The following is a 22,000-nucleotide window of genomic DNA, read 5'->3' as shown; positions in this document are numbered from 1 at the left end:
TTGTCACAAAAGCCTATTTCTCTCACTAATGCCCTTCAATGAAGAAAAGCTGCCATCCTTACCCAGTCTCGCTGTATATAACCCAGGACCCAGCAGGAAGCTGGAATTTGGGATGGACAGTGCGGAGCACTCAAACCTTGCTCACCATCATTATCGAGGAGGACGTTCTCGGGCTTGAGGTCACGGTAGATGATGCGGGATTGGTGAAGGTGTTCCAGGCCGCAGATGATCTGAGCTGTGTAGAATCGTGCTCTTTCCTCTTCAAAGCCAGGTTTGTTCTCATCCACATTGTAAATGTGGTACCTGGGGAGGGAAAGAGACAACAACTCCCTCAGTGCCACCATTAGTTGATACAAAATGAATCAATGAATTAGATGGAATTTACACAGGAACAACACAGTGACACGACTGGTCTCTTCTGGTGGTAAACCTCCACATAATCTCCTCCAATTCCTTTGCATTGTTCTCCTATTCCTTCCTCATCATGTATTTCCCCCACTACTATTCTCAGGTTACAAATTATAATCAAGATGTGGATCCCGTGACTGAGCTTCTATATTATTATTCAATTCAAAAGCCCAACATAAGGCTGAAGTCTAATACCACCGGATTCTTGAACAGTTATTTCCATTCAATCATTTGGTTCTCAAACTAACCTGCACAAGCCTAATCACTACCTCAGTATAGTAATTATATGATCACTTTGTATTACAATCGACTCTGATTTATTTTTTGATCTGTGTTCTTTCTTATTCAATATTTGAATAACTTATGTAGAATTTCTGTTTTTTTCTTTGAATGGTGCTTATCTAATGCCACAGTATATACCTGTTCTTGCACTTGTGTATACTGGTACTTGTGCATTTGACACTACACTCAACCTCAACTTCCTGTGGGGCAGGGAAACAACCCAGCAGTTTTCCATTCTGGCTCCACGTGACTTTGATCAATCCCTCCATTGCATCTTTGAAGCTCCCTCTCCTTACCCATTCATCTCACTAGCTATTGGTCTGATCTTGCTGTCTACTCTTAAACCATGCCATTTGAAAGAGCCTTGTGGAAGTCAAAATGCAAAGGAAATGTTTATTGGGCTTCTTTGTTGAGGGTGAAGATTGCACTATGGTTGGATGAGTAGTCAAAAGAACTGATGGATTGCAATGAAAACTCAGTGAGGTGGAAAATTGTCTTCAATTGAATCTAATCAGCACAGCTCAGGTCTGTACAACTCAACGGTGCATTGAATTCTGGTCATCTTCATTATAGAAAGGACGTGGAGGCAGTGGAGAGGGGGCAGAAGAGGTTTACCAAGATGGTAAACCTAAACAAAAGGGCATGAGAGGTTGGACAAAGTTGGGTTGTTTCCTATGAAGCCCTGGAGACTAAGGGGGACCTGATAAAGGTTTATAAAATTTTAAGGGTCATAGATAGAGTACACAGCTGGTACCTTTTTTCTCAAAATCAAAATGACTACTATTGGAGAGTGTTCATTTAAGGTGAGAGGGGTAAGTTCAAAAGAGGTGTTTTCTTTCACCGAGAGTGGTAGCCTGAAATGCACTGCCTGGGATGGTGGTGGAGGCAGATAGAATAACAGTATTTAGGAGCTTTTAGATAGGGATATGAATATGCAGAGAATGGAAGGATGTGGACAACGTGCTTATAGAAGGGATTAGGTGTCTTTGCCTTACATCCGCTGTAAAGGAAAGCTTTGAGTGACTTGGATCCATCCTAGTTTGCCTACTGAGACAACAGCTCAATGGAAGATGCCGTTCATTGGATTTTCACTCAGCCCTGGAACATCTGAACAGTGAAGATGCACACATCAAGATGCTTTTTATTGACTACAGCTTGGCATTCAACATTATCACCCCTTCAAACTTAATCAATAACTTTCATGACCTTGACTTCAATACCTCTTTGTGCAATTTGATCCTTGATCTCCTCAGTTGTAAACCCCAGTCAGTTCAGATTTTCAACAACATCTCCTCTAATCACCATCAGTACAGGGGCACCAAAAGACCGTGTGCTTAGCCCCTGCTCTACTTGCTTTACACTTATGACTGTTAGGCTAAGCTTGCTGATTACTGACAACACCACGGTCATTGGCCAAATCAAAGGTGGCAACAAATCAGCATATAGGAGGGAGATTGAAAATCTGGCTGAGTGGCGTTACAGAGAGAGCATGGCAGTGCCACCACCTTCTTACAACCAGTTCCAGTAAGATGGCAGCGTGCTCACAGGTAGCGACAGCTTCAGGTTCAATCAAAGGTGCATTTGTTCATCTTCCATGTCTTTTTTATGATTACAAATCACTTAATGCTAGATAGTAAGAACACCAGACTCTACAGGATATCCCAACAGAGAGTTGCCTGATAGTGATGGAGCTGGACTTTTTACATATCGTTGTTGTGTGGTCACCTGGATTTGTTGCATACCATCATGCCGAGAAGGTTTTTATTGGGATCGCAAGACCCCGTTAGACATTCTTAATGTAGAATATTGCTAGCCCAGTTCACTGGTTCACTGGCAAGACAGATGGTGGGGAAGTGCATTGCTTCACTAGTGGCAAGGTCTAGGTCTAGGCTGTATTGTTGCCTGTTGCAGGAGAGGAGACACAGAGGCAGTGTGGGAAAGCCTCTGTAGAGCACACTGCAATCCGTATTGGGTTGGGAGGCTGGACACCCCCATCAGTGGTGCTCTCTGGTGTTCACTCGGTTTTCCCTCTGGTGTTCGCTCAGCTCTGCTCTCCAGTGTTTGCTCAATGCTGCTCTCCAGTGTTTGCTCAGTTCTGTTCTCCGGTGTTTGCTCAGTGCTGCTCTCCGGTGTTTGCTCAGTGCTTTCTCCGGTGTTTGCTCAGTGCTGCTCTCCGGTGTTTGCTCAGTGCTGTCCTCCAATGTTTGCTCAGTGCTGCTCTCCAGTGTTTGCTCAGTGCTGCTCTCCAGTGTTTGCTCAGTGCTGCTCTCCAGTGTTTGCTCAGCTCTGTTCTCCGGTGTTTGCTCAGTGCTGCTCTCTGGTGTTTGCTCAGTGCTTTCTCCAGTGTTTGCTCAGTGCTGCTCTCTGGTGTTTGCTCAGTGCTGCTCTCTGGTGTTTGCTCAGCTCTGCTCTCCAGTGTTTGCTCAGTGCTTTCTCCAGTGTTTGCTCAGTGCTGCTCTCCAGTGTTTGCTCAGTGCTGCTCTCCAGTGTTTGCTCAGCTCTGTTCTCCGGTGTTTGCTCAGTGCTGCTCTCTGGTGTTTGCTCAGTGCTTTCTCCAGTGTTTGCTCAGTGCTGCTCTCTGGTGTTTGCTCAGTGCTGCTCTCTGGTGTTTGCTCAGCTCTGCTCTCCAGTGTTTGCTCAGTGCTTTCTCCAGTGTTTGCTCAGTGCTTTCTCCAGTGTTTGCTCAGTGCTGCTCTCCAGTGTTTGCTCAGTGCTTTCTCCGGTGTTTGCTCAGTGCTGCTCTCCAGTGTTTGCTCAGTGCTTTCTCCAGTGTTTGCTCAGTGCTGCTCTCCAGTGTTTGCTCAGTGCTTTCTCCGGTGTTTGCTCAGTGCTGCTCTCCAGTGTTTGCTCAGTGCTTTCTCCAGTGTTTGCTCAGTGCTTTCTCCGGTGTTTGCTCAGTGCTGCTCTCCGGTGTTTGCTCAGTGCTGTCCTCCAGTGTTTGCTCAGTGCTGTCCTCCAGTGTTTGCTCAGTGCTGCTCTCCAGTGTTTGCTCAGTGCTGCTCTCCGGTGTTTGCTCAGTGCTGCTCTCCAGTGTTTGTTCAGTGCTGTCCTCCAGTGTTTGCTCAGTGCTGTCCTCCAGTGTTTGCTCAGTGCTGCTCTCCAGTGTTTGCTCAGTGCTGTCCTCCAGTGTTTGCTCAGTGCTGTCCTCCAGTGTTTGCTCAGTGCTGCTCTCCGGTGTTTGCTCAGTGCTGTCCTCCAGTTTTTGCTCAGTGCTGCCCTCCAATGTTCACTCTGTGGAAGAACAAGCTGGACCAGGACAAATCCCTATCAGTACTACACTCATGGGACTTGGGCCATATAGATTTTTTGTGACTGTATGCCTTTCTGAGATTGTAACCATATTTGTGCTATGTGTCGTTGGTAACATGTTTTGTGGAGGATTGCTGTTTCATTTGCCTATATTCACATATGGCTGAATGATAGTTAAACTGGAACTTGAACTTGTTCGTATTTTGAGTTCTTTTTTTATGATCACAAGACACTGCTGGTTATCAAGAACATCAATTACTGCAGAACTATCCCACTAGGAAGTTGCTCGATAGTGGTGGTACTGGACTTGCTGCCTGCTTCAACCACCCAGGGAAGAAGGTATCGGAGGCGGTGTGTGAAGCTGGTGACAATCCAATAAATGGTGTGAGTGATTGAAATTAATTGACTTTATTTCTTACATCCTTCACATACAAGAGGAGTAAAAATCTTTACCTTATGTCTCCATCTGAATGTGCCATGTGCAAATTATAGTAATTTGTAATAAATAGTATGTACAGTAAGATATACAACAGGACAGTCAATATAACATAAAAATACAGTTGTGTCAGCATGAATTAATCAGTCTGATGGCCTGTTGGTCCTGACTTTTACACTGTGGTACCATTTTCCAGATGGTAGCAGCTGGAACAGTTTGTGGTTGGGGTGACTCAGGTCCCCAATGGTCCTTCAGGCCCTTTTTACACACCTGTCTTTGTAAATGTCCTGAATAGTGGGAAGCTCACACCTACAGATGTTGCCTACACCACGCTCTGCAGAGTCCTGCGATTAAGGGAGGTACATTTCCCATACCAGGCAGTGATGCAGCCAGTCAGGATGCTCTCAATTGTGCCCCTGTAGAAATTTATTAGGATTTGGGCGCTCATGCCAAACTCCTTCAACCTCCTGAGGTAAAAGAAGTGCTGTTGTGCTTTTTTCACTGTACAGACTATGTGAGATCCTCGGTGATGTGTATACTGAAGAACTTGAAGCTGTTCACCCTCTCAACCCCAGATCCATTGATGCTAATAGGGGTGAGCCTGTTTCCATTCCTCCTGTAGTCCACAATTTATCTTTCATAAATCTATCAATTCCCTCAGTTATCTGGACTATGTCTCGTCTCACTCTGTCTCCTGTAAAAATGCCGTTCCCTGTTCTCAGTTCCTTCAGCTCCACCACATCTGTTCCCAGGACGTGGCTTTCCCTTCCAGGACCCCTTCTTCAAAGAATGGGGTTTCCCTTCCTCCACCTCATCTGCATCTCCTCCATCTCCCAACATCCCTGTCTTCTCGCCATCTTAGCAGTGATAGAGTTCCTCTTGTCCTTACCTATTACCCCATGAGCCTCTGCATCCAACACATCATTCTCTGCACTTCTGCCATCTCCAAAGGGATCCAACCACCAAATATATCTTTACCTCCCCCCTCTCTCCACTTTCTCCGGGGATCACTCCCTTCATCATTTGCTTGTCCATTTGTCCCTCCCCCAATCTCCTTCCTGTCACTTGTACCTACAAACAGCCTAAGTGTAACACCTGCCCATTCACCTCCTCCCTCACCTCCATTCAGGGCTCCAAACAATCCTTCCAGGTGAGGCAACACTTTACCTGCAAACTGCTGGGGCTGTCCATTGTGGCTAGTTCTCCCAATGTGGCCCCCTCTACATTGGTGAGACACAACGTAATTGCGGGACAGCTTCATTGCACACCCCTGCTGCATCCGCCAAAAGTGGCCAAAAATTTTAATTCTGATTTCCATCCTCGTTCCAACATGTCAGTCCATGGCCATCGATGAGGCCTCAAGGTGGAGGAGCAACATCTTATATTCCATCTGGGTAGCCTCCAACCTGATGGTATGAACATTGATTTCTCCTCTCTTCTCCTCTTCTTCTAATTCCACACTCTGACCTCTTCTCACCTCCCTATCACCTCCTCCTTCCCTTTCTCCCATGGTCCACTCTCCTCTCCCATCCAATTCCTTCCTCGCCAGCCCTTTACCTTTCCTACCCACCTGGCTTCATCTATCACCTTCTAACTATCCTCCTTCCCCTCCTCCACCTTTTCATTCTGGTCTTCCACCTTCCTTTCCAGTCTTCACGAAGGGCCTTGGCCCAAAACATTGACTGTTCATTCATTTCCATAGATGCTGCCTGACCTGCTGAGTTCCTCCTGTATGTTGTGTGTGTTGCTTTGGATTTCCAGCATTTGCAGAATTATATGATGTGCCTTGTGCTGGGTATGAGTGTTGCTCTGTTGGAAGTTTGGCCCCGGAGGAACACCGTTTTGTTTCGTGGTATCCATGTATGATTGAATGACAAATAAACCTGAACTTGAACTTAGAAGTTTGCAAAGATTCAGCATGTTAAAACTTTGACAAGCTTCTAAGATGTGCGGTGGATAGTATAATGACTGGCTACATCATGGCATGGTATGGAAACACCAATGCCCTTAAATGGAAAATCCTACATAAAATAGTGGATACAGCCCAGTCCAGCACAGGTAAAGTCCTCCCTACCACTGAGCACATCTACATGGAGTGTTGTTGCAGGAAAGCAGCATCCATCATCAGGGTCCCACGTCACCCATGTCATGCTCTTTGCTCAATGTTGCCACCAGAAAGTAGGTACAGGAGCCTCAGGACCCACACCAGCAGGTTCAGGAACAGTTATTACCCCCTCAATCATCAGGCTCTTGGACAAGTGGGGCTAACTTCACTCACCCCAACACCCCACAACCTATGGACTCACTTTCGATGACCCTTCATCTCACGTTCTCAATATTTATTGTTGTTAATTTGTTTCTTTTTTTGTTATTTCTTTGTAATTACTGTGGATGCTCACACAAAAATGTATCTGGAGTTGTATATGGTGACATGCGTATATTTGTTTATTTAGAGAAACAGCTCGGAACAGCTCTTCTGATCGTCCGAGCCGCGCTGTCAGCAACGTCTTTGGACTGTGGGAGGAAACCTGAGCACCCAGAGGAAATGCAGGCCCTGGAAAGATGACCTCGGAATTGAATTCCAGACTCCAATGCCCCGAGCTGTAACAGTACCGCAATAACTTGAATGCTACCATGGTAACGCACACACAAAATGCTGGAGGAACTCAGCAGGCCAGGCAGCATCTATGGAAAAAAGTACAGTCGACATTTTGGGTCAAAACCCTTTGAAGGGTCTCGGCCCAAAATGTCAGCTGTACTCTTTTCCATTGATGCTGCCTGGCCAGATGAGTTCCTCCAGCATTGTGTGTGGATTACCTTGGATTTGCAGCATCTGCAGATTTCCTCTTGTTTGTGGTTGAAGTTTGAACTTTGTAGTTAATTTGCTTGCACATGTACTGCAGACCGAAGGGCCTATCTAGTATTGTCCTGTTGTATTTCTGTGTTCTAACTGAGATCGGGGGGGTGTGAGAAAGGAGAGTCTTACCTCAGTGACGGGGGAAGGAATATCCTTAACTACAAAGATCTTTAAAAATCTTTGAAGATTATCTTTATTTGGCACGTGTACATCAAAACATTGAAACATATAGTGAAATGTGCCATTTATGTCAACAACCAACGCAGTCTGAGTGTTGTCCTAGGTAGCCCACAAATGCCACCATGCTTCCAGTGGCCTCAATTTACTAACCCTAATCCTTGTGTCTTTTCCACGTGGGAGGATACCGGAGCACCCAGTGAAAGCCCATGTGGCCACAGGGAGAACATACAAACTGCTTTAATGGACTCATACTTACTGCCCGTTATGTCTCTGGGGTTAGGGCAGCAATGAAAGGCCTCCATCTCGAGCGGTGTCCAGGGCTTCCTTCAACATGACAGTAGCTTCCTCTCAGTTTTCACTACTGTCAGTCAAACAAGTCCCAGGTGGAGACTCAGGAATACCGACACACTCAGATGGAGAAGGATTCTTCATTGCTGTTTCCACAACAATTTTGTATTACCAGTCAGGGTTGTTAGCTTTGAGTGGATCACTCTTAATCTAGCCTCTAACCTTTTGACCTGTTTGGCACGGGTGACCCTATCAAGACTGAAAACATAAAGCCCTGACTCCAGCCATCATAGTTCTTCGGGTCACTGAGGCACACAAGCCTCCGAACCCCACGACAAAGTTGTGGTCCTTTTGGAGGATTATACGTATTCAACTTCTCTAATATTGATTGGCACCTCCTTAGTACAAAAGGGTCAGATGGGGTGGATAACACACACAAAATGAGTTTCCACAGAGGTTGCCTGGTCTGCTGAGCTCCCCCAGCATTTTGTGTGTGTTGCTCAGATTGCCAGCATCTGCAGATCTTCTCTTGATCAAGATGGGGTGGAATTTGTTTGATGTGTCCAGGAAGGATTTGTGACACAGTATGTAGACAGGCCAACTAGAGGAGAGGCCATACTGGATCTGGTACGAGGCAGGTGTCAGATCTCGTATTTAGTGAGCATTTCAGAGACATTGACCACAACTCTCTGACCTTCACCATGGCTTTGAAGAGGGATTGGAGCAGATGGTATGGGAAAATATTTAATTGGGTGTGGGGGAATTATGACACTGTTAGGCTGAAACTTGGAAGTGTAAATTGGAAACAGTTGTACACAGGGAAACACACAACAAAAATATGGAGGTTATTTAGGGAGAACTTGTGTCATGTTCTGGATAGGTTTGCCTCAATGAGGCAGGGAAAAGTTGGTAGGATCCGGACATCCGGACAAGCGGTGTGAAACATCTCGTCAAGAGGAAGAAAGATTACTTAAGATTCAGGAAGCAAGGATCAGACAGTGTTCGTTGAAGGTTACAAGGTAGTCAGGAAGGAGCTAAAGAATTGACTTAGGAGAGCTAGAAGGGACAATGAAAAGGCCTTGGATAATAGGGGTAAGGAAACCCCAAGGCGTTTTACACATATATGAAAAACAGGAGGAAGACTAGAGTGAGGGTAAAACTACCCAGCAATGAAAGAGGGAACATGCCTGGAGTTAGGGGAGGTAGGTGACGTCCTTAATGAATACTTTGCTTCAGTATTCACCTGTGAGAGGAATCTTCATGATCATGAGGACATATACTAGAATATTCAACATTAAGAGCAGATGTGCTGGAACTTTTGAAAACGTTAGGATATATAAATCCCCAGGGTCAGAGCAGATCTACCGGAGGTTATTATGGAAAGCCAGGGAAGAGATTGCTGTGCTTTTGCAGAAGGTCTTCTTATCCTCACTGGCCACTGGTTATTGGAGGGTGGTATCAACATGTACAAACACGCTGGAGGAACTCAGCAGGTCGGGCAGCATCTGTGGAAACGAGCAGTCAACGTTTCGGGCCGAGACCCTTCATCAGGACTGAAGAAGGAGGGGGCAGGGGCCCTATGAAGAAGGTGGGGGGAGGGTGGGAAGGAGAAGGCTGGTAGGTGCCAGGTGAAAAACCAGTAAGGGGAAAGATCAAGGGGTGGGGGAGGGGAACAGGGAGGGGATAGGCAGGAGAGGTGAAGAAGGAATGTAAGGGGAAAGCACTATTGGTAGTAGAAGAAGACAGAATCATGAGAGAGGTGATAGGCAGCTGGAAGAGGAGGCAGAGTGAAAGTAGGATGGGGGAAGGGAGAGAGAGGGAATTACCGTAAGTTGGAGAATTCGATGTTCATACCAAGGGGCTGGAGACTACCCAGACAGTATATGAGGTGTTGCTCCTCCAACCTGAGTTTGGCCTCATCATGGCAGTAGAGGAGGCCATGTATGGACATATCCGAATGGGAATGTGAAGCAGAGTTGAAGTACTCTGCTTCAACCCAAGTACAGGATAAAAGTTTTAGCAGGGGATCCAGGGACACATGGCTGCGTGGATTCAGAATTGCCTTGCTCATGGAGGGTGGCTGTATTCTGCCTGGATGAAGAAGTAGAACAGTGCAGATGACAGTGTTCATGGCAGGATTCAGGGCAGTGTAGAGGAAAAGAGGGATCAATGGGTCCGCATCCATAGATCCCTCAAAGTTGCCACACAAGTTGACAAGGTTGTTCAGAAGGTGAATGGTGTGTTGGCCTTCATTAGTCGGGGAAATTGAGTTCAAGAGTTGTGAGGTAATGTTGCAGCTCGATGAAGCACTTGGAATATTCTGTTCAGTTCTGGTTGCCTCATTATAGGAAGAGTGTAGAAGATTTAGAGATGGTGCAGAGCAGATTTGCCAGGATGCTGCCTGGAGAGAGGATGTCATCTGAGGATAAGTTGAGAGAGTTAATGCTTTGCTCTTTGGAGCGAAGAAGGACGAGAAGTGTCTTGATAGAAACATACAAGGCGATAAGAGGCATGGATTGAGTGAACAGCCAGACACTTTTTCCCAGGGTGGAAATGGTTAATATGAGGGAGCATAATTGTAAGGTGATTGGAGGAAAGTATGGAGGGGATGTCAGGGAGTGGCAGGTGCATGGAATGTGCTAACAGGGATGGAGGTTGTGGCAGGTACATTAGGGATATTAGATAGGCACATAGATGATAGAAAAATGGAGGGCCATTTGAAAGGGAAGGGTCAAATTGATCTTAGAGTAGGTTGAGATGTCTGCACAACACTGTGGAGCAAAGGGCCTGTACTCTGTTCTAAGTCCCTTACAGAGAGGGATCGCGATTGCTGGTACTATAAAGCATTGCACTAACCACTATGCTGGTCGTGACAGCAGTGCTCACCTAAGATCCCCTCCATTCATGATGGTCATCACTAGGCACAGCTCTGCCTTCGTCTGGAAGGCATAAGCTAAGGAGACAATGAAGCGAGAGTGTACCCGAGCCAGGATTCTCTTCTCCACCATGGCACCCTGCAAAACGAAAACCAGCAAGATTAATCCATGGATTTTGTTCAGACGTTAAGTGGACCTGTGCCTCCTACTCTCAACCATTTAACTTTCTGCCTTAGTATGTTTAGAGTCACAGTCATAGAGTCATATAACAGGCCCTTCAGTCCAGCTCATCTGTGCCAAATGAGGTGCCCAGGTAAGATAATCCCATTTGTACACATTTGACCAACATCCTCCATGTTTGTTCTAGTTTGTTTGTCTAGTTTGTTCTGGTCGCTGGAAAATTATCCTAAAAGCTCCATCCAATCCCTTCATGACTTCAAATGTTGACTTTACTTTCTGGAGATGAGAATTCTTCCTTCCTTTTCCATCATCGCCAAATTAAATGTGGGATTGTAGGCAGAGTGATAGTTCAGTACAAAGGGTTATCATTCCAGTCGTTTACAAATACATACCTAGTGACAGACCTGCACTGACACTGAGCAATTCCACCCTCAACACCATCATCACAAGGACATGAAAATCTTCAAACAATTCAATATGATGATGGCTGATTTATACTGACCTCAATTCCTCTGGTGTGCCATTTCTCTTTACCTCTATATTTCTCAAGCAATCAAATATTTATCTATCTTCACTTTAAATATTTCTAACGACCCTGCTTCCAACAGCTTCTGTAGTAGAGAATTCCAATAGTTCACCTTCGTCTGTGTGAAAAATTGTCTATGTACCTCAGTTTTAAATGACCAGCTCCTTATTGTGTAGTTCATTCAAAGGGGGGATTGTTACTTGCTGCCACTTACGTGTGGGAGGGAGGGGAGCAGGAGGGTTACTTTGAGGTTCTAACATTTAACTGTCGTTCACTCTTTGGGGCACTTCTCTGTTTTTGGGATGGTTGCGAAGAAAAAGCATTTCCGGATGTATATTGTATGCATTTCTCTGACATTAAATTGGACCTTTGGATCTTTGAACCTGTGAATTATCGAAGTACGAATATGTCACCATGTTCATTGCCTTGCTGGATTCACAGTGGAATAAAGAAATCCAATAGAATCATTGAAGAACTACGTACAGAGACTGACAAACTACCAATATGAAAAGAAGACCAACTGTGCAAATACAAAAAAAAAGCAAATAAATAAATAATACTGGCATCATGAGCTGTGAAGTCGTTTAAAATGAGTCCACAGGTTGTGGAAGCAGTTCAGAATTGAGCTGAATGAAGTTATCCATGCTGGTTCAAGAGCCTGTTCGTGTTCAACCTGTAGGCAGTAGAGGTGCTGCCGTGCCTTCTTTATAATGGCACTTATGTGCTGGTCCTCTGAAATTTAAAGTTACTGACCCTCTCCACCTCTGCTTCCTTTTGTGTTTCCTTGTACAAAATTCTCTCACAGATGGAAGGGCCTCTCTTTCAAGCCCCATTAGGAACTTATGTGCTTGGAGAAAAGTCATCCCTTGTTTCTTCTAAACTCTAAGGAACACAAACCCAAACTATTTAGTCTGTCTAATCAAGAGGGATGAGACAACTATCTCATACCAGGAATTAGACTGGTAAATCTTTACACTGCCTCCAACATTACTAGATTTTTTTAGGTCATCATTATGATTATATTCTGTGTCGTATCCCCCTTCACACTGTTGTTCTTATTCTTTTCTCTATCAGAGGAACGAGGAAAGATGTTGACAGCAAATTTTGCAGACCCAGGTGACTTTTTCCAGTTCATCCATGAAACAGCTTATTTTTCTCCTCTTATGTCTTTCTTTTCTTTTCAAGGTGGCTGCGGTTCCATGATCTATAGTTCAAACTTCAGGTTCTTCACAAGCGGTTGACTTTCAGGCCAACTGTGCAGCCTAGCATTTTTCTGTCTCCAGGAACATGCACCCTCGGGGCTGGATGGTCAGAAGTCATAGGTGACCCAGTTCCTCGCCGGTTTCACCGACTGAAGCATCGTGGGACACTGACAAAAGGTGCTAATCGCCAGGTGCTGTTGGAAGGAGGCCCCTGTACTTGAACGATTCCAGCCCCCTCTTTGAATGGAGAGTGAGAGTCCATCGGTTCTCGAGACAGGGGGCTTGAAGAAGCAACATGAAAGATTGTGACACTGGAGCAGAGAGTCGTGGTCTCCACTCTTGTTGCCGGAGTGATCTCCCTCTCCCTCGCTGGAGAGAGACAGCCTGTCTGAGTGAGCAAAGTGCTGGGCTATAGACTGTAGCTCTGATGGACTCTGGATTAAGGTCTCTTTTAGGGGCTTCTCTTGCTTGCACGGTGGGGGGAGGCTGGAGAATGAGTGCTTTTGCTGGCTCAAGTGGGGAGGATCAACGCTTTTGCTGCTGCTTGTGCAGGAGTGGGGGAGGGAGTCTTCGGGGCTTCAATGTTCCTATCATTCATTCTATGAGGTTTCTTATTTTGTGAATGTCTGTGAAGAGTACAAGTTTCAGGTTGTATATTGTATACATTTTCTGATATTAAATTAACCTTCGAACCTTTGATAGTTCTTGGCAAATTTTTCCACAGAAATGGTTTGCCATTGCCTTCTTCTGGGCAGTGTCTTTGCAAGCCATTATTAATACTCTTCAGAGGTTACCTGCCCAGTGTCAGTGGTCACATAGCCAGTACTTGCGATATGCAAACAAGAGAAAATCTGCGGATGCTAGAAATCCAAACCAACGCACACAAATTGCTAAAGGAACTCAGCAGGCCAGGCAGCATCTATGGAAAAGAGTTAAAGCTTTAGGCCGAGAACCTTCTTCAGGACCTGATGAAGGGTCTTGGCCTAAAACGTCGACTCTTTACTCTTTCCCATGGATGCTGCCCGGCCTGCTGAGTTTCTCCAGCATTTTGTGTGTTATTTGTGATATGCACCAGTTGCTTACCACCTGCTCCCATGGCTTCATGTGATGCTGATTGAGAGGCTAATTAGGTGCTACACCTTGCCCAAGGGTGACCTGCAGGCTAGTGGAGGGAAGGAGTGCCTTACAACTCCTTTGGTAGAGACGTATTTCCACCATGCTGCCGATTTTTTTTAGCTAAGTGGACCAAAATCACACACAGTAGTCCAGGTGAGGCTTCACCAATGCCCTACATACTTACAGCATCCTCCCCATGTTTAAACTCCAGTGTTTTAGTTTGAAGGACAACATGCAAAACGTTTTCTTAGTTATTTGTTAGATCCTCCTGCTAGAGTGAACTAGATCACTGAGATCTCTGAATTTCACTCGTTTGCAGTTTCTCTCCATTTGAGAGAAACTGCCTTTTGAGTTCTCTTATAGACAATAGACAATAGGTGCAGAAGTAGACCATTGGGCCCTTCGAGCCTGCACCGCCATTCTGAGATCATGGCTGATCATCTACTATCAATACCCGGTTCCTGCCTTGTCCCCATATCCCTTGATTCCCCTATCCATAAGATACCTATCTACCTATATAGCTCCTTCTTGAAAGCATCCAGAGAATTGGCCTCCACTACCTTCCGAGGCAGTGCAGACCCCCACAACTCTCTGGGAGAAGTTTTTCCTTAACTCTGTCCTAAATGACCTACCCCTTATTCTCAAACCATGCCCTCTGGTACTGGACTCTCCCAGCATCTGGAACATATTTCCTGCCTCACCTTTCCTCACCTTCAGCTCCATTTGCCTGACTTTTGCACACTCATTTGAGCTATCTATATCCCATTGCAGAATCACAATACCCTTATCAAAACAGGCTCTTCCACCTATTTTCAGCGAATTTGGAAACCTTCATATGGTTCCCTCCTCCAGTTATTAATACCAATTCTAAACAAAGACTGATCCACCTGTGTGGGTGAGTGTGCACCCACAGACTGACTGTACATTCCCAAACCAAAAGCCATGGATGAACCAGGAGGTACGTTGTCTGCTGAAGGCTAGGTCTGTGGCATTCAAGGCTGGTGACCCAGGCCTGTACTAGAAAACCAGGAATGGTTTGCAGAGGGCTATTTCAAGGACAAACAGACAACTTCGAACAAGGTTGGAGGCAACATCAGATGTACAGCAACTCTGACGGGGTCTGTAAGACATTACTTCCTACAAAGCAAAATGAATGGCAGCGATGCTTCACTATCAGATGAATTCAATGCCTTCTATGCACGTTTTGAAAGGGAGAACACAACTACAGCTGTGAAGATCCCTGCTGCACCTGAAGACCCTGTGATCTCCGTCTCAGAGGCCAATGTTAGACTGTCTTTAAAGAGAGTGAACCCTCGCAAGGTGGAAGGTCCCAATGGAGTACCTGGTAAGGCTCTGAAAACCTGTGTCAACCAACTCGCACAGGAGTATTCAAGGACATTTTCAACCCCTCACTGCTATGGGCAGAAGTTCCCACTTGCTTCAAAACGGCAACAATTATTCCAGTGCCTAAGAATGATGTGGGCTGCCTTAATGACTATCGCCCAGTAGCACTCACATCGACAGTGATGAAATGCTTTGAGAGGCTGGTCATGACTAGAGTGAACTCCTGCTTCAGCAAGGACCTGGGTCCATTGCAATTTGCCTATTGCCACAATAGGTCAACAGCAGACGCAATCTCAGTGGCTCTCCACACAACCTTAGACAACACAAACACCTATGTGAGGATGCTGCACATCGACTATAGCTCAGCGTTTAATACCATCATTCCCACAATTTGAGAAGGATAAGGGCAGCTCGGAGGTGTCAGTGTTGCAGTTGAACAGGGGAAACTATGGAGCCATGAGGGAGGAGCTGGCCAAAGTTGACTGGACGGATAGCCTAGCAGAAAAGACAGTGGAACAGCAATGGCAGGTATTCTTGGGAATAATGCACAAGGTGCAAAATCAGTTCATCCCCCAGAGAAGGAAGGATTCAAAGGGGGGAAAGGGGCCACAGTGGTTGACAAAGGAAGTCAGAGATTGCATAGCATTAAAAAAAAAGGAAGTATGACAGAGCTAAGGTGAGTGGGAGGACAGATGATTGGGAAGTTTTTAAGGAACAACAGAACTTAACTAAAAAGGCAATACGGGGAGAAAAAATGAGGTACGAACGCAAGCTAGCCAGGAATATAAAAGGAAGATAGCAAAAGCTTTTTTAGGTATGTGAAGAGAAAGAAGATAGTTAAGAACAATGTTGGGCCCTTGAAGAATGAATTGGGTGAAATTGTTATGGGAAACAGAGAGATGGCAGAAGAATTTAATGAGTACTTTAGATCTGTTTTCACTAAGGAAGACACAAGCAATCTCCCAGATGTATGGATGGGCCAAGGACAAAGGGTAACAGAGGAAATAAAACAGATTGACATTAGGAAGGAAACGGTGATGAGAAGACTGATGGGACTGAAGGCTGACAAATCCCCAGGTCCAGATGGTCTGCTTACTAGGGTACTAAAGGAGGTGGCCTTGGAAATTGCAGATGCATTGGTAATCATTTTCCAATGTTTCTTAGATTCAGGATCAGTTCCTGAGGATTGGAGAATGGCTAATGTTATCCCACCTTTTAAGAAAGGAGGGAGGGAGAAAACAGAGAACTATCGACCTGTCAGCCTGACATCGGTGGTGGGAAAGATGCTAGAGTCCATTATTAAGGATGAAATAGTGGCATATCTAGATAGCAGTGATAGGATTGGGCTGAGCCAGCATGGATTTACCAAGGGTAAATCATGCTTGACTAATCTGTTGGAGTTTTTCGAGGATGTAACCAGGAAGTTAGACGGGGGAGATCCAGTGGATGTAGTGTACCTCGATTTTCAGAAGGCATTTGATAAGGTCCCACATAGGAGATTGGTGGGTAAAATCAAAGCTCAGGGCATCCGGGGGAAGACATTGACATGGATAGAAAACTGATTGGCAGATAGAAAGCAAAGGGTAGCGGTGAATGGGTGTTTCTCGGAATGGCAGGTGGTGACTAGTGGGGTGCCACAGGGCTCGGTATTGGGACCACAGCTGTTTACAATTTACGTCAACGATTTAGATGAAGGCATTGAGAATAACATCAGCAAATTTGCTGATGATACTAAGCTGGGTGGCAGTGTGACATGTGATGAGGATGTTAGGAGAATTCAGGGTGACTTGGATAGGCTGGGTGAGTGGGCAGATACTTGGCAGATGACGTTTAATGTGAATAAGTGTGAGGTTATCCACTTTGGGAGTAAGAACAGGAAGGCAGATTATTATCTGAATGGTGTAGAGTTAGGTAAGGGAAAAATACAAAGAGATTTAGGAGTCCTTGTTCATCAGTCACTGAAGGTGAATGAGCAAGTGCAGCAGGCAGTGAAGAAGGCTAATGGAATGTTGGCCTTTATCACAAAGGGAATTGAGTACAAGAGCAAGGAAATCCTCTTGCATTTGTACAGAGCCCTGGTGAGACCACACCTGGAGCATTGTGTACAGTTTTGGTCTCCAGGGTTAAGGAAGGACATCCTGGCTGTAGAGGAAGTGCAGCGTAGATTCACGAGGTTAATTCCTGGGATGACTGGACTGTCTTACGCAGAGAGGTTAGAGAGACTGGGCTTGTACACGCTGGAATTAAGGAGATTGAGAGGGGATCTAGATAGATAGATACTTTATTCATCCCCATGGGGAAATTCAACTTTTTTTCCAATGTCCCATACACTTGTTGTAGCAAAACTAATAACATACAATACTTAACTCAGTAAAAAATATGATATGCATCTAAATCACTATCTCAAAAAGCATTAATAATAGCTTTTAAAAAGTTCTTAAGTCCTGGCGGTTGAATTGTAAAGCCTAATGGCATTGGGGAGTATTGACCTCTTCATCCTGTCTGAGGAGCATTGCATCGATAGTAACCTGTCGCTGAAACTGCTTCTCTGTCTCTGGATGGTGCTATGTAGAGGATGTTCAGAGTTATCTGATTGAAACATATAAGATTATTAAGGGATTGGACAAGATAGAGGCAGGAAATATGTTCCAGATGCTGGGAGAGTCCAGTATCAGAGGGCATGGTTTGAGAATAAGGGGTAGGTCATTTAGGACAGAGTTAAGGAAAAACCTTCTCCCAGAGAGTTGTGGGGGTCTGGACTGCACTGCCTCGGAAGGTAGTGGAGGCCAATTCTCTGGATGCTTTCAAGAAGGAGCTAGATAGGTATCTTATGGATAGGGGAATCAAGGGATATGGGGACAAGGCAGGGACCGGGTATTGATAGTAGATGATCAGCCATGATCTCAAAATGGCGGTGCAGGCTCGAAGAGCTGAATGGTCTTCTTCTGCACCTATTGTCTATTGTCTATTGTCAATCCTGACTGATAAGTTACAGAACCTAGACCTCTGTACCTCCCTCTGCAATTGGATCCACAACTTCCTAACCGGAAGACCACAATCTGTGCGGATCAATGATAACATATCCTCCTTGCTGACGATCAACATTGGCGCGCCTCAGGGGTGTGCTTAGCCCACTGCTCCACTCTCTTTATACACACGACTGTGTGACAAATACCATTTATAAATTTGCTGATGATACAATCATTGTATCTTGTTGGTGACAAGAGGGCGTACAGGACTGAGATATGCCAACTAGTGGAGTGGTGCCGCAGCAACAATCTGGCACTCAATGTCAGTAAGACAAAAGAACTGATTGTGAACTTCAGGAAGGGTAAGACGAAGGAACACATACCAATCCTCAGAGAGGTATCAGAAGTGGAGAGAGTGAGCAGCTTCAAGTTCCTAGGTGTCAAGATCTCTGAGGACCTCACCTGGTCCCAACATATCGATATAGTTATAAAGAAGGCAAGACAGCTATACTTTATTAGGAGTTTGAAGAGATTTGGCATGACAACAAATACACTCAAAAACTTCTATAGTTATACTGTGGAGAGCATTCTGACAGGCTGCATCACTGTCTGGTATGGAGGGGCTACTGCACAGGACCGAAAGGAGCTGCAGAAGGTCGTAAATCTAGTCGGCTCCATCTTGGGTACTAGCCGACAAAGTACCCAGGACATCTTCAGTGAGCAGTGTCTCAGAAAGGCAGCATCCATTATTAAGGACCTCCAGCACCCAGGCCATGCCCTTTTCTCACTGTTACCATCAGGTAGGAGATACAGAAGCCTGAAGGCACACACTCAGCAATTCAGGAACAGCTTCTTTCCCTCTGCTATCCGATTCCTAAATGGACATTGAAGCTTTGGACACTACCTCACTTTTTTTTAAATATACAGTATTTCTGTTTTTGCACATTTTAAAAAATCTATTCAATACACGTACTTGATTTACTTGTTTATTTATTATTATTTTTTCCCTCTCTCTGCTAGATTATGTACTGCTAAATTAACAAATTTCACGTCACATGCCAGTGATAATAAACGTAATTCCGATCCTCACTTCACTAAAGCTCCTTTCAGTAAAGGACCCATTTATGATACCTCTCTGTTTTCTATGAGGCAGTCAGTTCTCAATCCATTTTAACACACTTTCCACAATACCATGGGCTTTTAATCTGTACACCAGTTTGCTCTGTGGTACTTTGTCGAACACCTTTTGTATATTTAAATTCACTACATCTACAAGTACCCCTCTATCAACCCTCCCTATTCTATCCTCAAAGAACTCAAGTAAATTCTGCTATTTCCTCAGTATGCTAAAGTAGGTTTCACAGCAAATTTTGGGGACTAGAAGTCTAGGAAATGAAAGCAAGCTCCGATATGTTCCCACCATTCAGAGACTGAGACAGCCCATCTTGTATTTTATGGACCCAATACCAACCCATCATTCAGAGTGACTGAGGTACAATATCCCACACTGCCCAGCTCAGTGCACACTGACTGGAGTTCAGCACCTACTGTCTAATCCCACTGGCCCACTACCACCAATGTCAGTGTTCGAGCTTCTTGTCACAGGTATTCACACCAGGGAATAGATGCTAGGAAAATTTGTTATTTACAGCTGGCAGCTGGTTACAGACTGACTTCCCTTCCCTTGGTTTTACTGGTGTTAAGTGCAAGGTTGCTTCACTCACCCAGGTGGCCAGTCTCTCTCCTGTCTGTCTCCTTGTCACCATCCATGATTCTACCAACAACAGTGGTGTCATTGGTGAATTGTAGATAGCATTGGAACAGTACTTAGCTACAGTATCTGCAGTAACTGGGGCCCAGTCTCCAATGACTCTGAACAGTAGGCAGTAACTGATGTGCATTTACCTTCTCAGCCCTCCTTTTCACCACCTTACCTGCTGTGGACAGTGAGCATGCAGTATACAGACAGACAGATATAGGTCTTAGCCCTATCTTAGCAGATATAGTGCCTTAGCCCTCCTCAGGTCCACCAGCTACCATCAGGTATCTCTAGTGCCCTCTGTGTACATTCGCCACAAGGGACTGTCTTCCTTGTTTACCAGACCAGGAGGGTGTAGATGTTAACATAGTACATAACTTACGAGCCAGCATGCTGGTAAACCATTTTAGAATGACTTTGCTTACAATCAATATTCTTACATTTGACATTATGAAGAACATCTGCTGATTGACTGATTGATAGGCAACGTTGTTAAGAACACAATGTTGTTAGGAATAGATGTACAAGGTGCTGAGATTTAGAGTAACACACAAACAGCTCAAGGAACAGCAAGTCAGGAAGCATCTGTGAAGGGAAAAGACAGCCTCTTTTGGGTCAGGATTCTTCAGCTAGCCTGGAGAATTGAGCCCAGAACTGCACACAATACTCCAAGTGCAGTTATGTCTATTTGTAACATGATGTCCCAACTCTTGAATTCATTGTCCAGACTGATAAAAGTAAACATACCACACAACTTCTTCATCGTCTTGGCTCTGTCACCACTTTCAGGGAAATATGTATATGCATGGATTCTGGAATGGTTCCAGAAGACTGGCAAATTGCATATTCACTCCACTCTTCAAGGAGGAATAGAAGCAGAAGGAAGGAAGTTACAGGCCAGTAGTTAATCTCACCTCAGGAGTTGGTAAGATATTGAAGTTGATTGTTATGGATGTGGTTTTGGGGCACAATAAAATAGGCTAAAGTCGACACTTCACCTGTGAGTCAGCTGGTGTGGTATACTGCGTCCAGTGCTCCCGATGTGGCCTTTTATATACTGGTGAGACCCGACACAGACCGTTTCGCCAGAGAAAGCAGGATCTCCCAGTGGCCACACATTTTAATTCCACGTCCCATTCCCATTCTGATATGTCTATCCATGGCCTCCTCTGCTGTCAAGATGAATCCAAACTTAGGTTGGAGGAACACCTTATATACCGGCTGGGTAGCCTCCAACCTGATGGTATGAACATTGACTTCTCTAACTTTCCTTAATGCCCCTCTCCCCTTCTTACCCCATCCCTGACATATTTAGTTGTCTGCCTGTTCCCCATCTCCCTCTGGTGCTTCCCCCCCACCCCCCTTTCTTTCTCCCGAGGCCTCCTGTCCCATGATCCTTTCCCTTCTCCAGCTCGGTATCACTTTCACCAATCAGCTTTCCAGCTCTTAGCTTCATCCCACCCCCTCCGGTCTTCTCCTATCATTTCTCATTTCCCTCTCCCCCAACTACTTTCAAATCTCTTACTATCTTTCCTTTCAGTTAGTCCTGACGGAGGGTCTCAGCCCGAAACGTCAACAGCACTTCTCCCTATAGATGCTGCCTGGCCTGCTGTGTTCCACCAGCATTTTGTGTGTGTTGTTGTTTGAATTTCCAGCATCTGCAGATTTCCTCATGGAGGCCAAAGTCAGCATGGTTTCCTGAGGGAAAACCTTGCCTGACAAATCTGTTGGAATTCTTTGAAGAAATAACAAGCAGGATAGACAAACGGGAACCAGTGGATGTTGTGCACTTGGATTTTTAGAAGGCCTTTGACAAAGTGCCGCACATGAGGCTGCTTAACAAAGTAAGAGCCCATGGTATTACAGGAAATGTACTAGCGTGGATGGAGCATTGGTTGATTAATAGGAGACGAAGTGTGTGAATAAAGGGAGCCTTTTCTGGTTGCCTGTCGGTGACTAGTGGTGTTCCACAGGGTTCTGTGTTGGAACTGATTCTTTTTACATTATATGTCAATGATTTTGAATGAAGGCCAAGTGCAGATGATACAAAGATATGGTGGAGGGACAGGTAGTGTTGAGGAAGCAGGGAGGCTACAAAAGGACTTAGATTAGGAGAATGGGCAAAGAAGTGGCAGATGGAATACAGTTTCAGGAAGTGTATGGTCATGCACTTTGGTAGAAGATATAAAAGCATAGACTATTCTCTAAATGGAGAGAAACTTCTAAAACCTGAGGTGCAAAGGGACTTGGGAGTCCTTGTGCAGGATTTCCTAAAGGCTAATTTGCAGGTTGAGGAAGGCAAATACAATGTTGCATTCATTTTGACAG

The 22,000-nt window shown here is 45.1% G+C and overlaps 1 protein-coding gene across 1 annotated transcript in view; it reads right to left on the bottom strand.

Annotated features, from left to right (window-relative positions):
- grk1a (G protein-coupled receptor kinase 1 a) overlaps window positions 1–22,000 on the bottom strand; it is a 72,758-nt gene that overhangs the window by 42,499 nt on the left and 8,259 nt on the right. The window contains exons 2-3 of the mRNA XM_073046054.1: window positions 10,587–10,714; window positions 146–303 (exon numbers count right to left, since the gene is read on the bottom strand). Of these exons, the coding sequence (XP_072902155.1) occupies window positions 146–303; window positions 10,587–10,714 (286 nt within the window). The remainder of the gene's footprint in view (window positions 1–145; window positions 304–10,586; window positions 10,715–22,000) is intronic.

The sequence above is a fragment of the Hemitrygon akajei genome, chromosome 5, assembly GCF_048418815.1.
Source record: "Hemitrygon akajei chromosome 5, sHemAka1.3, whole genome shotgun sequence".
NCBI lineage: Eukaryota > Metazoa > Chordata > Chondrichthyes > Myliobatiformes > Dasyatidae > Hemitrygon > Hemitrygon akajei.
The sequence above is the reverse complement of the archived record's forward strand: the minus strand, read 5'-3'. Positions and strand labels throughout refer to the sequence as shown.